The following is a 16075-nucleotide window of genomic DNA, read 5'->3' on the forward strand; positions in this document are numbered from 1 at the left end:
GTGTGTTAGTGTGTGCATTTTTTCTGTATGTCCGCCAAAGGTTTTTTTTGCCGGGCTTCTCAGTCGGCTCACTCCTTCTTAAAAAACTTTTTATATAATGTCTAAATAATAATATCTACAAGTTATGACCGGGTGTCACGTCTATTTTTAATTTGCCCGACTTTTACATGCTATTTTCGGCATTTTTTTTTTGATCGCCGCGTTTTCATTATGCTTTTCAGTATAAAAAAAAGTGAAAACTGGCTTGCAGCCACGTTATGTTTCAAGATCAAGCATCACATGACTAAACTTTCTCGCACCTGTCAATTTCACTTTATAAATGTTAAATTAAGACACTTACCACTTCCTCTCCCCTTGTGGCCGAGATGGTTAGGTCTCGGGTTTTTTTTCATTTCGTTTCCACCTTCGCATCAAGGCATCGGGGTTCAAGCCTACCTTCCTACTAAAACTTTTTTTTCTTTTACACCTCCAAACACCGGGCCAAAGTTTGTTTTTTTTAAACAGGGTTGTTTTGATCTACCCCACCCCCCAACACGCACCTCCAAACACCTGGTCAACACCAGGTACCACCCACTAGTCTATATATATAAAAGCGAAAATATATGTGTGTGTTTGTATGTCTCGCAAAAACTTTCGACAGAGGCAACGGATTTTCACAAGTTCAGTATCATTTTGAAGCTCGCCATCTTGGACGACAAATATCGAAAAATTGGCCAAAAACATTAATTCCTCCACCCTAAACTGGACCCTTTTCTACAAGGATGGGTGCCGAAAAAATCGTTCCTTCATTTTCTCTCCTCCTGCTGCAACGACAATGACGTCATGTTTGACCTAGAAAATATTGACGCTAGTTTAAACCACCTGCAAGTGTTTTTAAAGGTTTAATTTTATCCGTTCTCAATTGTGTGTCCCTTTGGCGTAGGGGTAACGTGTCAGGCTTTTTTTTTCCGCTTTAGCCTCGATACTTCGGGTTTGAGCCTATCTTCCTACCTAAACTTTTTTTCCTCTTCTACACCTTTTTTTTTTTACGTATGTTCGCTGTTCTGCTTTGTTTTGGTTATTCCAACATTCTTTTTTATAATATTAAAACAGGGTCACCCTCTCCTACATACACACCTCCAAACACCGGGGCAACGCCGGGTGTCCCTGCTAGTATATTTATAAAAGGCAAAATGTTTGTGTGTGTGTTTGTATGTCTAGCAAAAACTTTTGACAAAGGTGACTGATTTTTACGAGATATCATTTTGAAGCTTGAACCTTCGGACGACAAATATTGAAAAATTGGCTAAAAACATTAATTCTTTCACCCTCAAGTGGGCACTTTTCTACATGGAGGAGTAGCAAAAAATCATTCGTTGTTCCTTGAATTAGTTTAAATATTATAAAAAGCAACCTAAATTCGCTGATATGGTCGTGGAACAATCGTCAAAGTGGCAGCGTTGTTATCCTTAGATTGTAGTTTTGATCCGAGGTGTCAGATAAATTTTTTTTTTTTTTTTCGATTTTTAAAGTTTTAATATTGAAACGGTTATTTATGCCATTTTTTTTTTTCATTTTGCTGTTTTTTTTATCACGTTCGCTTTTGTTTTTCCGATTTTTTTTTTTTTGTTTAAGTTTTAACATTTCGCTTACGTGTTCATTTTTTTGGTGGGGGGGTGGAGTCTTTTTTTCCATCACATTTGCTGTTTTTTTTTTTTTTTTGTTTTCCGATTTTTTTTTTAAGAAGTTTAACATCGTTTGTTTTTATAATATTTAAACAGGGTAGTTTCCATTTTGTTTAGATTTACCCCCCCCCCACACACACACACAATCTCCAAACACCCGGGCAACACCGGGCACCCCCACTAGTATATATATATATAGAAGATAAGTTTGTTTTTATCTTTCTTTGTTTATGCGTAAGAAAAATTAAGTGACTGATAGTTCTTATAATTGTATTTATATTTTGAAAAAAAAAAAAACATCAGTGAAAAATTAAAACTTTACTTTTTTGACAGCTAGAACTGACCACTGAACCCTGGGAAGACTTGCTGTATGGCGCAATTACAGATAATATAGCTGATGTTGAAGGAGATCCGGTAAGTATTTTCTTACTTATCTTTGTATATGCATATAGCTAACATTATATCTGTGTCTAAACCTAAACATAGATTCCATGAACAAAGCTTCTTTCTTAGAACTGCACGCCTGTGGAATTGTCTTCCGTTTTCCTGCTTTCCGGCTGACTACAATATGGTTATCTTCAAGTCTAACGTAAACAAGTTCTTGATGAGCCGTTCCATATAAGTTAACAAATTTACCGAATTTTCATTACTAACGATTACTATATTGCCCAATTTCTACCGTACACTCTTTAATCCTTATCCTCGAGTGGCCTCTTGGCCTTGATAATGTGGTGATGCCTGTGTAAAAAAAAAACAAAAAAAAACACGGAAATAAGGAGAAAAGTAAAAACAAATATAAACAAAATAAAACAAATTCAAGATTTTAGTTGGATTTGCTCGCTCATTAGCATTTCAAAAAAGAAAAAAAACTAAAATCATCTTCATCTATTCGTGTTTATTCAGAACTAGCAGGTCGCCCAGTGTTGCCCGGTCATAAAATACGCAAAAATATTATATTTTAATTAATGCAGAATTCTTATTTATCATAAACAGAAATACAGTAGGTATTAAATGTAATGTTAAAAGAAATGTTTAAAGAAATGAAGTAAAAAAAAACAAAAAAAAACGGAAATAAACTGAGACATGTGCACGCTAGTATTATGTATTTTTCAAAACCGTTGACTTATTGTAAGTAAAAAAAAAACAAAAAAAAGATACTCTAGCTGAGATCAAAACCAAAGCTTAAAGACAGTGCGATAACTATTAGGCCAGCTTCACACAATCTTTAAAATGTGTTTTCAAACCTACTTATTCTTAACATAAGAAATCTGTCATATGAATGATTCATGCTTGTGCATTCATAAAACAGTTCGCAAACAGACAAAAATCCGATGACCTGCACCCCCCCCCCTCCCACGTACTAATTTTTTAATTTTGACACCTTAGCTCTTTTTTTCTGGATGAAAACCGATTAAAAAGTTTTCCGCATGTCTGAATACCCTATATACCAAATTTCAAGTCTGTAAACCAAACATTTGTTGAGTATATAGGTTGAGAAGTGTCCTCACACACACACACATTCTCACTTTTATAGATATGTAGGTTAGAAGTAAAATAAGAGCTAAAATTTTTGTCAGCTAAAATGTTTTAGAATAATCAAAATATTTAGAATAAATATTTATTTATATTAATTTAAGAATGTAACTTAAAAATGTTACAACAATTTAGTTGACAACTTAGAATAATGACATGTAAAAACATCAGGTGATTATCTTAGTAATGTATAATTATGACGTCATTTAGAAGAGAAGATGGTCTTTTTGAGATACGTGAAGATTAGCTGAGTCAGTCGGAGTTGAGAGAGGGGCAGAGATGGTCCAAAGATTAAGATGGCTCCAAGTAAAGGGGGGTTCAGAAATGGTGATAGTCAGAATCAGCGTTGCAACTTTCCAAAAGGGGGAAAAACACTCTGGAAAAAAAGTTACTGAAAATAAAACCCGAGATGCTGTCATTTTTTTTTGGAAGAATTTCCATTATAGCTTCCCGTCAAACAAGACCAAAGATGGACCAGATATGTTCCTGATTGGCCAGATGTTGAAACCCCAAATAAGTGTTATTTAACCTTTGTGCTGTAAAAGTATATTACATTCAGCTTGCTAACAAAGCAACGCGTATTCTAGTTCTCATACGATATTCTTTCTGCAAACTCACTCCTGAAATATTCCTCTCTTTGTATATTTTTGTATTTCAACGTATATACGTACACAATGAACTCTAGATTAGATGATCACAATGCTAGACTGTCGTAGACAAACACACGTAAAGATGACTGTGACACGTATATAAAAACATATATATATACTCTTTTACAATCTAACCGCTAGAAGACGTGTACATTATATATACATCCCTCTACATGTTATACAGAATCCCACAATACAACGGTCCTGGATATGACCTTAAACTATATCCGATGGTGAGACCCCAGCTTGCAGGCCTTAGGGAATGTGGAGCCACCCTTTAATTGCCATTGCTCCCAGGTCCACTCTGACCCGGAGTGGTAGTACCTGTTAGGGTCCCAACTATGGGTTAAATAAAATACGACTTAAAAAACAAATATACTATATTAAAAAATCATTCTTCAAAATCACCAGATTCGGCATTAAATAACCTGAAAAGGGTTGATATGCCGTAAAACAAAACAACCAACCAACCAACCATAATACAACAGAATCCCACAATACAATGTCAATAGAAGGTAGGGGTGATGTATCAAACAAATAATAAAAAGGTTACAAAAGAAATTAAAAAAAAAAATTAAAAACAATCAGATGTTTGTATATTTTTGAGATGAGGCTTGATAATTATTTTTTTTATTATTTGGATTGCTTGGACTGTTCTCAGCTTGCTTTTTTTTTTTTTTTCATAACGTTTTGGTCGATGTAACCTCTGGCCATCTTCAGGTGCATTCACACTTGATGTTATTGGTGAATGGTGAAAAATATTTGGTTTAATTGCTTTCCCAATGCACATAGTCGTTAAAAATTCAAAATGCAGTCCAAACATATTTATTTGCGGACTATTATCTTCATTATTTTTTATAGTTATTGTTTCATGATGTTTCGGCCAACTATTCCTCTGGCCTTACCCATGACAGGATACGAATGCTGAATCTTCAACTTTATCCTCAGTAATCACTGCTTTCCATAGTTGTCGTCGTCTCACCACATTTTGGTCAACTAATCCTCCGGCCAGCTTTGGGTAGGATTGAAACTGCTATCTTCAAACAATGCTCACCTGGAACTGTAGAGATTCAACGTCTATCCACTGCGCCATGGTCTCCGAAACAACAACTATAAAAAAGATGAGGATAACAGTCCGCAAACAAATAAATAAAATATACAAATTACTCATCTCAAAAGAATTCCAATAGTTTTTATTTAACTATTCCAGACAATCGGCCGGAAGTTACATCGGTCAAAACATTGTGGAAAAAATAACCAAGATTAGAATAATAGTCTGAACAATTCAAATCATACAAAAAATAAAAACGTTTCTCTTTTATCTTTTCAGGTGATCCTAAAAACTGACCAATTCCCCACTTACCATTTTGCCAACGTTGTGGATGACCACTCCATGGCCATTAGTCACGTTTTGAGGGGCGTGGTAAGTAGCAATCCTCATCTTCATCACTATCGCTTCAAAAAGTTTATGTTAGAAAATTCTGTCTTCCAGAGATTTAGTTTATCTGCCTCTCGTCGTGGGAAGATGTGACACAAGGTCAGCGAAAGTGAGATTTGGAAAGCCAGCACCTTGGAGAAAAAGAACTCTGGTTGAACAAAAATTGCCTGTTCAGTCCTGTCAACAATCCCTGGTGGGGACATCTCAAGTAATTAATAATAAACTAACCTCTTTTCAAAAGGGCAAGAAAATCAAGCCTGGGAAGTTGGACCCTTAGAGATGTACAGGATCATACCTTTGACCAACAGAACAAGTCATCCTCGCCCAGAATATTGATTGCAAAAATATTGAAGGTAGATGACATGAGATCTGGCAACAGTACTCCATTTTAAGAAAATCCATTTAGTATTATGCATGTAAATTTGAGAAAAGCATGCTGGAAATATATCGGTGAATAAGTGAGAGCAAAACAAGATGGTGACCAAATTTGACCTGATGTCGTGTGATTTTGCTCATAAAGTGTGAAGACTAAAAGACAAAATAAGAGAAGTGAGAGTTATGAGGTTAGGGTAAACCAAAGTTCCACTTTTAACTCTTTTCATTATAGGTAGAATTTCTGTGAAATGGAATGGAATTTTTTTTTCATAGGTTCAACTAGTTACATATTCTTCCTTATAATTACGGAATTTCTTTCGCTTTTTAGAGAAAGAGAAAAAAATCTTTGAATTCTGTAATTGCCATTATCGGTCACTTCTTTTTGTTTGTTTTTTGTTTTCAGGAATGGCAGAAATCCACTGCCAAACATATTCTATTATACAAAGCATTTGGTTGGGAACCTCCCAGATTTGCCCATTTGCCTTTGCTTGTAAACAAGTAAGTAAAAATTTCTATGTTGAAACCCATTTTGAAACAACTACATTACAAGCAGTCCATCTTTGACCACATACATTTTAAGCCCATCCTTTTCGACCACGTACATTTCAAGTCCCTATCTTTGACCAAGTACATTTTAAGCTCCTCCCCCCCCCCCATCTTGCACCAACTACATTTTAAACCTCCCATCCTCGATGACGTACATTTTAACACCTTCATATTTAATCACGTAAATTTTCAGCATGACATATTGGACTAAGTACATTTTACATCCTATATTGGACCAAGTACATTTTGCATCCTGTATTGGACCAAGTACATTTTACATCCTGTATTGGACCAAGTACATTTTTTGTTAAATCCAATTTATTTGGAGCGTCTCCCTCTATATTGTTGAGCCTAGACCTTTTTAATCACCGCCATACTGTTGGATCAAGTCTGTGTAGCTTACTTACTATAGGTGTATTGTTATAATACTAAAATATATATATTTTACTGGTTGAATTGCTTTCTTTTATCAGAGATGGTGCCAAATTATCAAAACGCCAAGGAGATTTACACATAGAACATTTTAAGGTAAATACTGAGCTTTAAATTCTTTAATTTTTTTTTAAATTCTATTTATTTGGTAAAAAAATCAAACAATCATGTTCCAAATGTCATGTAAGGAAAAAGTAGTAAAATATACATAGAAGAGGACACAGTAGTTCGGCATCTGTCCAAATTTATCTTGTTGCATTGTTGTTGTATTTGTTAACTTGGAAGTCTATTCCAAGATCCAGGGATTCCGATTTAGAACACAGCCCTCCTTCGGTTTAATTGAAATCGGCAGCGAAAACGTTTCATGTAGTGTCCGTGTAGTTCTCTTTCTGATACAAGAATGAATAAAAGGTTCTGAGGAATATCATAAGGCTCATTGACAAGATTGTAGGCCAAAATCAGATCACCACATAATCATCGGCGCTCAAGAGAGAAAAGGTTAAGTTTTTTGGGTCGGCCTTTCATAAGGCAGAGCTGATAGTGTTACGTTGTCGCATCATAAAATGAGCGTTTGTTGTATTGTCTATTTATAAAGGATTGAGTGTTTAATTATCTTATCAGAGTTAATGTCGTTGTGTGTGTGATCGTCTAGTGGTCTTTCTATTACATATGTTCATATGCTTTTAAGTGTGAATATGTGTATGACATGTCATTTGAACATACCTTCTGCCATTTTGTTGGTCCATCTGGAAATTCTCGTCTGGGAAGGAGACTGGTACCTGTTTTTTGGGGACGAAGATTTATTTCACTCCAAGACAAGAAATTGGTTCTATAGTTTTTTATTCACCTTCCAGATCATTCGCAGAAGAATGGAAAGTGAATTTGGCCTGTGTTGTTTTTTCTTCTATGTCTTATTTCTACCACGTCAGTGTTCTTCCCCCTCCCCCCTCCCCAGCAAAGGGGAGGAGACAACGGCGAAGCCATCTGCTCTCTTCCAAGTCCCAACCAAATCTCCTCGATTCAGCTAACCTGATCACATGACTCACATGCAATCAAATCAGCTGATCTTGACTTCCGGTCAACGTGTGTACACTATAATTCACACTCTCCCTCTCTCTCTGTCTCTCTCTCTATCCATTCTCTAACATTCCTTCCCCCATTATTTATAAAAATGTATGACGAAGACATACATTTTTTTTACTACCCACTTTTTCTAAGGGAATCCTAAGCTCACCCCACTCGCAAATGAACTGTCATACCATTATTCAGTAAATTATAATTCAAATAAATAAAATTACATCCACAAATAATACCATGTGGCGCGAATTCTTGCGCCCTCGAAGGTCAACAACTCTCTGTGACCCCATGGTCTCCATCTCGCATCTTAGGATCATGCAGAGATCACGATATCTCTCGTCATGCTATAACGCGTTTCCACAAGCACATGACTCATACGAGATAAAAGATTTTTCTTATAACAATATGAGAGTATTTTCCTATATCTCCCGCCGAATTACGCATCCGGAGAAAAATCCCACGAAAAAACGACACACAAAAAAAATTAAAATTCTACAACTATTTCGAAAATTAGAATAAATATTGACTGAACCTTTGACTCTTCCAAACTTAAGAACTAGTTGACCCCTTATTCAACCCAGTAGTGTGTCTTTTTTTTCGTACACTGCTTAATCTTATTTCTTTCTCTTTTTTCCTATTTTATCATTATTATTACTATCATTATTAATTAATTAACAACATGTTCTTACTTATAAATTAATCATTATTTCAATAAACTCCACAAGGCAAAGATTCACTCCTCCTCCATTCTGCGAAAAAAAAATACATGTCCAAGAACAAGAAAAAACCTGCACAATTCTGATGTGAGAAAACATCAATCGCATGAAAATATAAATTTAAAAAAACATTCTTATAATCATTCACAAAGTCTCATCTCACCAATAAAAAGTTACAAATAACAAAACATAGATTCGTGGAAACCCAAAATTGTCCACGTCAGCAAATTATGAGTTCGGTTACATCACCTTTACCACCTCACAGAATCTCAAAAATAAAAAAAATAAAAAATCACAGTCGTTTACAAAAAATACATAGACATTTACAATTAAAATAGATAGTCGTTTCCAAAAACAAAAAAAAAATGACTCACTTATAACTTTCAGACAATCCTTCATAAAACAAAATTCAACACAAAATAACAATCGATGGAAACTAAAATTGTCCATGTCACCCAACACTGGGGTTTTCTGAAAAAGAAAAAAAATATCGCCTTTTACTTATCCGGGTGATTTTTATTATGGCCTCTTTTTCCATTTTCTCTTCTGTCACTTACGCCACATCAGGGGAACTCCATTTGCTCCCTAATGTTGGACAGAAATATATTTTGCTCTGCTATATTGGAAAAACTTTTTTTTCTAGGTCGGTAACCGCGACTGCCTTCCAAGGCATATAGCTCAGCGAAAAGTATCGAGACTTCCACCCATGGATTTTTCCATATTGATCCTACTCGAAATCACAGAATCTCATCACCCAAAGACAACACTTGTTTTTTTTTTCTCTTTTTTTTTCTTAATCTAAAAAAAAACATACGTTTAAACATTTCATAAAACAGTTTACATCGATTTACATAACAATGAATAACATTTTTCCACACCAGAAAAAAAATTCCTAAGAAAAAAACATACAATTAGAGAAAAGAAAATTCACTTTAGCAGAAACTGTCCCTTTTTTTTCCACAAAAAAAAAATACACATTGTTTTTCCTAAAAGTACACAGAGATTTTACAGTTTACAAATTTGTAATTTTGTAACATCTAACTCATAAGAACATTTTTGAATGACATGTTTCTCTTTTAATTGACAGTTTCATTTCCACACTGTAACTGAAGTTCATATTTCTTTTCTATTTCTTTTTTTTTCTTTCTGTTTTCACCTTGGCTGTATATTCAAAATCAACAATTTATTATCAGTATGTTGATTGATATATCTTTCTTTTTTAATTTCCTCTGTTTATTTTTCTACACATTAACATAGCATTTTTTTTCTTTCTGTATTTTCATATTTAAAATCAACAATTCGTTATCTGTATGTCGATCGAGCTATCTGTTTTTTTTTCTTATTCTCTTAATTTAGCATATAATATAACTATACATAATTTTAATGTGTCTTTTTTTTTCCGTTGCGTCTATATTTTTTTTTTTCACCGCTGTTCAATGAAAGGACCCTAGGTTTTTTTTTTCTTTTAATTTTCTTTATCTTTTCATTTTTATGTGTAGTGTACAATATTTTTTTCTTTTTGTTGTGTCTATATAATATATTTTTTTATTGTAACCACCAGGTTCGAGGTTGTTTTTTTTTTCCACACTTTTGTCCGAATGTTCTGGTTCAAGAATGGCACCAAACGAGCATTTGTTATGTTGTCGTATCATAAAATGAGCGTTTGTTGTATTGTCTATTTATAAAGGATTGAGTGTTTAATTATCTTATCAGAGTTAATGTTGTTGTGTGTGTGTTCGTCTAGTGGTCTTTCTATTACATATGTTCATATGCTGTTAAGTGTGAATATGTGTGTGACATGTCATGTATTTTCAACATACATTCTGCCATTTCGTTGGTTCATCTGGAAATTCTCGTCTGGGAGGGAGACTAGTACCTGTTTTTTGGGGTTGAAGATTTATTTCACTCCAAGACAAGAAATTGGTTCTATAGTTTTTTATTCACCTTCCAGATCATTCGCAGAAGAATGGAAAGTGAATTTGGCCTGTGTTGTTTTTTTCTTCTATGTCTTATTTCTACCACCTCAGCGTTCGCCCCACCCCAGCAAAGGGGAGGAGACAACGGCGGAGCCATCCGCTCTCTTCCAAGTCCCAACCAAATCTCCTCGATTCAGCTAACTTGATCACATGACTCACATGCAATCAAATCAGCTGATCTTGACTTCCTGTCAACGTGTCTACACTGTAATTCACACTCTCCCCCTCTCCCTCTATCTCTCTCTATCCATTCTCTAACAATAGATCCTACGTCATTCATACAGCCAGTCTTTGAACTCTCTCCAACTGATGGATATTACATATTAAATGTGGAGAAGAGGCCTGTGTATCATACTCTAACAATGGTTTAACGAGGGAGACATACAAAGAGAGAAATATTCCAGGAGTGAGTTTGCAGAAAGAATGTCGTATGAGAAATAGAATACTCGTTGCTTTGTTAGCAGACTGAATGCAATGTTTAGATGGCTGGAAGGACAAGTTTACCAGAACGCCAAGATCTTTAAAGCCTGGTTTAAAACTTAGTGTGCATGCTTTTTATAATGTCTGATGTTCCTACTTCTGGATGCCCAAATTTGAAAACAATTGCTACATGCATTTCATGTATATGTCAGCTTCGTTAATGGCTAATTAAAAAACAGATAAACTTATTTAGTTACTTAGTAAATGCCACTCAAAGTCACCATTTGTTACTTAGATGCTTTGCTTAAAGAATGTTCAAGAAGCTGCTGTCCATTCTTTCGTCTAGGCATATTTCCTTCAAGATTCGAAGTAAAGTCTTCACAAACTATGTTCGTTTTGCCACATTGCACAGCAGTGTAGGCATGCATTCTAAACACTTCTGATCTGCAATTGTTTCGGCAAAATGATCATACAGACGTGTGGCTGCAAGTTTGAAAAAAAGATTCATCGTGCATTATCAGTCTTGTGCAACTATCTCTGTGTGATAGCATGTATTACCACACTCAACAATGCTGACCCCAACATCTTCTTCTCTGTTGGCCATGTCATCATTTCTCACATTGGCAGCTGTTGAAAGGGTGCGCACAGATTCACAAGTATAAAAATACAATGAAACAACTCCAAAAAAAGTACAGACTCCGACATTTTCTGTAAATGTTAGTTGCATTCTGGGTGTGTGTGTGACACCATCAACCCTCTACACGCCAACGCCAACATCTTACTCATCTGCTGAGGCTATGTTCGTTAGTCAGTTGATCAGTTCATTTCCTACAGTTTGCGTCCAACTATTATTCTCCAACCTCTCTTAGTCCTGGATATGACCTAAAACTATATCCGATGGTGAGGCCCCATCTTGCGGGCCTTGGGGAGTGTGGAGCCACCCTTTAATTGCCATTGCTCTCAGGTCCACTCTGACCCGGAGTGGTAGTACCTGTTAGGGTCCCAACTATGGGTTAAATAGAATCTGACTTAAAATATATATATATACACTCTATTAAAATCGTTCCTCAAAATAACTAGATTTGGCATTAAATAACCTGAAAAAGGTTGATATGCTGTAAAACAAAAACAACCAACCAACCTCTCTTGACCACCCTGTATGTTCGTTATGCCATGTTGCACGGATCCATTGTGCTTCATCAGAAATTTGATACAGATGTGCGAGTCTCTGTTTGATATGACATATTATCCTGCTCGACCACACCATTGTTTCAATGATCTTACCTTTCATCTTCTCTGCTAGCCATGTCATCACCTCTCACGTCCATGTCATCACCTCTCACGTCCATGTCATCACCTCTCACGTCCATAACTAAAACTTAGTGGGCAAGTTAGACATAGATTAAAATTTATTTGTAGAAAATGTTTGGCTTGCAGAAAGGATTGTAGATTTTACTATCAGATATACCTGGCATTGCCAAGTATTAAACGTAACATTAAATTCCTTAAAAAAATGATGAAATAAAAAAAATGGAAAGAAACTGAGACATGTGTATGCAAGTATCATGTCCTTTCTATACAGTTCACTTCTTTTAAGTAAAATAAAAAAAATACTCGAACTGAGATCAAAACCAAAACCTGAAGACAGTGAGTCAAGTATGATAACCATTAGGCCAGCTTGCCGTGATCTTTAAAAAGTGTTTTCAAACCTACTTATTCTTAATATAAGGAAGTTGTCATGAACAATTTGTTCATATGCATGAAATAGTTGACAAACAGATCAAAATCCGAAGACCCCCCCCCCACACACACATACAAATTTTTACAGTTTGACCCCTTAGTAGCAGCCCTTTTTCCAGATTAAAGTTAATTAAAAAGTTTTCCACATGTCTGAATACCCGATATACTAAATTTGGAGTCTGTAGATCTATAACCCTATGGGGTGCATCGCCCGTCGCCGGGAGCAGAGTTAGGCCACACCTTAAAGGTAACCCCACTCTCAACGACTCAGGGTTACATTTTTAAAAATAAAATAAAATAAGAAAAAAAACTTTTCCAATAAATTCAATAACTTTGCATCTGGACCCCTCAAATCTCCAAAGACCTTTAACCTTCTTTAAAACTTTTCAAAAGCATCTGAGAGCCTTTAAACTGTCAAACTCTTTAAGAATTAAAAGTTTTTAAACTGGCGAAGACTTCTTCATAATTCCATCTCGTGATTTGATCGTCTAGTGGTTATCTCTGGTCTAGTGTTCGTCTTGTCTTTATAATATTTTAAAGTTCTTCCATATCTTTTTAAAACTTTTGTTCATCGAGTGGTTATCTTTAGTCTTTATCTGCATTTTCTTTTCGTCTTTGCTTTCATCTAGACCGTCAGATGCAAAAACACATCTGACAGCCAGAATCTCAAAACCTCAAGTCTTTATCAAACTTGCCTCACCAACGAATTCTCCAAAACTCGCCAATTTATGTCCTCCTTCTATTGGGGGCTTTGTCTTTCTTCCTCTATCTCTCCCTCTCTCTCTTAATCTGTAGCTCTTACCATCACTCATGGGATGGTTTTCCCAAAGGCCACCTGTATAAGGTACAATAAAGAAATTGGTTATCTAGATAACCCTCCTTCCAAAGGGACAATTCAATAATTAATGGCATTTGAATATTTATCTACTTGACTTGCTTTTTGGCTGTGCTCCATCTCCCCTCCCCCCTCCTGGTGCTACCAGATCAGGCTGTCTACTGACTTCCTGAGATGAAACGCACCTACATAGATGTCTTTGTTTTTTATTCCCTTTTGCAAAACTTAGTCATGTTCTGCGAAAACAAAAACAAAAACAACATTCTCCTCCCCCTCCCCTCTCTCGTTTTCTTTTTCCTTCACCTCCTCACCTTTTTTTTTTTTTTTTTTTTTTTGCCTAGTTGGTAGGGCGATAGAACATACCAACTGCCCCCCTGCAGAGGGTAAAAATCCTTCAATGGGACCACCAGTTGACCGTTGGTGGCAACCCGTAATGCATTAAGAACGGGATCCTGGTGGTTGAGTGGAACATGCCTAGGAAATAATAACATGATACTACAACACACCACTTTGGCCCTTACTAGGCTAGACGGGAGGTTGGATAGGCCCGATCCAATCAATCGGTTGGTCATGACAAGCACTAATTCAGACAATCCAAACAAAAACACACTAACACTCAACACAAACAATAAACTGAGTTAATAAGCGATGGCTGAAGGGTCAATCAAGCTGGGAAAAAGGTAACCATCAGGAATAATAAAAATACAGGGAAATCCCATACTTGGGTGGGCATAACCATATATTGTGAATGCTTGGAAACCTCCCCATGTTTGAGTATACCAGCTATGTAGCCCTGGAGAACCGAGGCGAATGGGATTTACCCCCTCATAGTTCTTCCCCATAAGGGGCTCCGAGGAGGGTGGGGAGCATGGCTGATGAATTTTTCAAAAATTATTATGAATACCAAAAAATCCAAGAGACCACACACAGAAATTGACTCTGACAGCGACAATGAAGATACAAACTTTCCAAGATTCATCGTGCTAGAAGCAACGTCTAATATACCGTTAACTAAAATGTCACCCTTCATTATCCAAAAGGTAATATCAAGCAAAATAACACCCAAAAATGTCAAAAAATTAAGGAATGGTACCATATTGGTAGAAGTACAAAATAAAAAACAGGCCAAAACTCTACTTCAACTACAAAAATTGCATGAAACGAACATCAAAGCTTATCCACACCAAACACTAAACTACTCCAAAGGAGTCATAAAAAAACAGGAAATCTCCGTCTGCACAACAGAAGAAATCAAAACAGAACTAAAAAACCAAGGGGTCACAGATGTAAAAAGAATCACATTTAAAAAAAAAGGAGAGGTAATATGTACAAACACTTATATACTAACATTCAATTATCCTCAAATACCAGAGACCATCAATATAGGTTATGAAAGAATGAAAATAGAACAATACATTCCAAAACCTTTACAATGCTACAACTGCCAAAAGTTTGGACATAATAAAGACCAATGTCTAAGATTCTTCACATGTGGAAACTGCAGTGAAAAAAACCCAGACCACGATGAAGAAGACTGTCCAAATAAAACCAAATGCACAAACTGTCAAGAAGAGCACCACTCTCACTCAAAACAGTGCAAAATATATAAGCAAGAGAAGGAAATAATAACAATCAAATATCAAAAAAACATAACCTTCCAAGAAGCCCGCAAAGAAGTCACAAATCGCACCAAAAACTCATATGCCACAATAACCCAACAAGCAAACAAAATGTACAACTACAATGAACTAAACCTTGCTCCAGAAATTGCAAACCTAGCAAAAGAACTAAAGAACATACTTGAAGAATTAAAATCCTTTTTATCAGAACTGAAAATAAATTTTAACAGCCAAATAAAAGTCAGAAACGAACAACCCAGTATAAAAGAAAACGAAACAAAGGAAATCAGAAAAACTTCCATCAATATTGAGGAATCAATCTCTAAAGAAATGAAACCTCCTCAATTATCAAAACGTGAAAGATCCAAGTCACTAACAAGGACAAAAACAGATGTTAAAAATAAACACACAACAACAGGAAAAATGGAAATAGAACAGAACAACAAAAAAACTACCCCCCAAAAACAAAATGACAAACAAAAAACAGAATTAGTATTAATTGAAAATGAAAATAAATTTGAACTAGTTAAAACTGATAGCCAAGAAAGACAGTCAAGGCAAAGTAAATCTAAAAGTCCCAGACCAAAACCCAAAAAAAGCCTCTCACCAGAAACAAGAAACAGACCATCCACTTCCAAAGCGATGGAAATTGATGTAGGATAAAAACCACTACAGAAATCAGACAGATTTAAAAAGAAAAGCAAAATTGAAAACCTATCTATGGAAAACCTCACAAAACACAACAAAACAACATTTCTACAATGGAATTGTAGAGGACTAAGATCTAACCATGAAGAAATGCTAGAGATCATCAAGAAACAAAACCCCTCGGCAATCTGTCTACAAGAAACGCTGCTCAAAGAAAACCATGGCTATAAATACAAAGAATATAATATGTATGACAAAACAAGCACATCAACAACAAATAGACCAATTGGAGGAGTATCCATACTAATTAAAAAAACTATACCTCACACAATCCTCCAATTAAATACCGAACTTCAAGCAATAGCAGTAACAGCTAATCTATACCGGAAAATAACAATATGCTCAA

The 16075-nt window shown here is 35.5% G+C and overlaps 1 protein-coding gene across 1 annotated transcript in view; it reads left to right on the forward strand.

Moving 5' to 3' along the window:
* The window catches only part of LOC145247502 (nondiscriminating glutamyl-tRNA synthetase EARS2, mitochondrial-like), a 56006-nt gene that overhangs the window by 16447 nt on the left and 23484 nt on the right, over positions 1-16075 (forward strand). Inside the window, exons 6-9 of the mRNA XM_080109314.1 lie at positions 1998-2078; positions 5178-5270; positions 6064-6158; positions 6680-6734. Coding sequence (XP_079965440.1) covers positions 1998-2078; positions 5178-5270; positions 6064-6158; positions 6680-6734 — 324 coding nt within the window. The remainder of the gene's footprint in view (positions 1-1997; positions 2079-5177; positions 5271-6063; positions 6159-6679; positions 6735-16075) is intronic.

The sequence above is a fragment of the Euprymna scolopes genome, chromosome 25 (assembly GCF_053919585.1).
Source record: "Euprymna scolopes isolate OS-2025 chromosome 25, ASM5391958v1, whole genome shotgun sequence".
Classification (NCBI taxonomy): Eukaryota; Metazoa; Mollusca; class Cephalopoda; order Sepiida; family Sepiolidae; genus Euprymna; species Euprymna scolopes.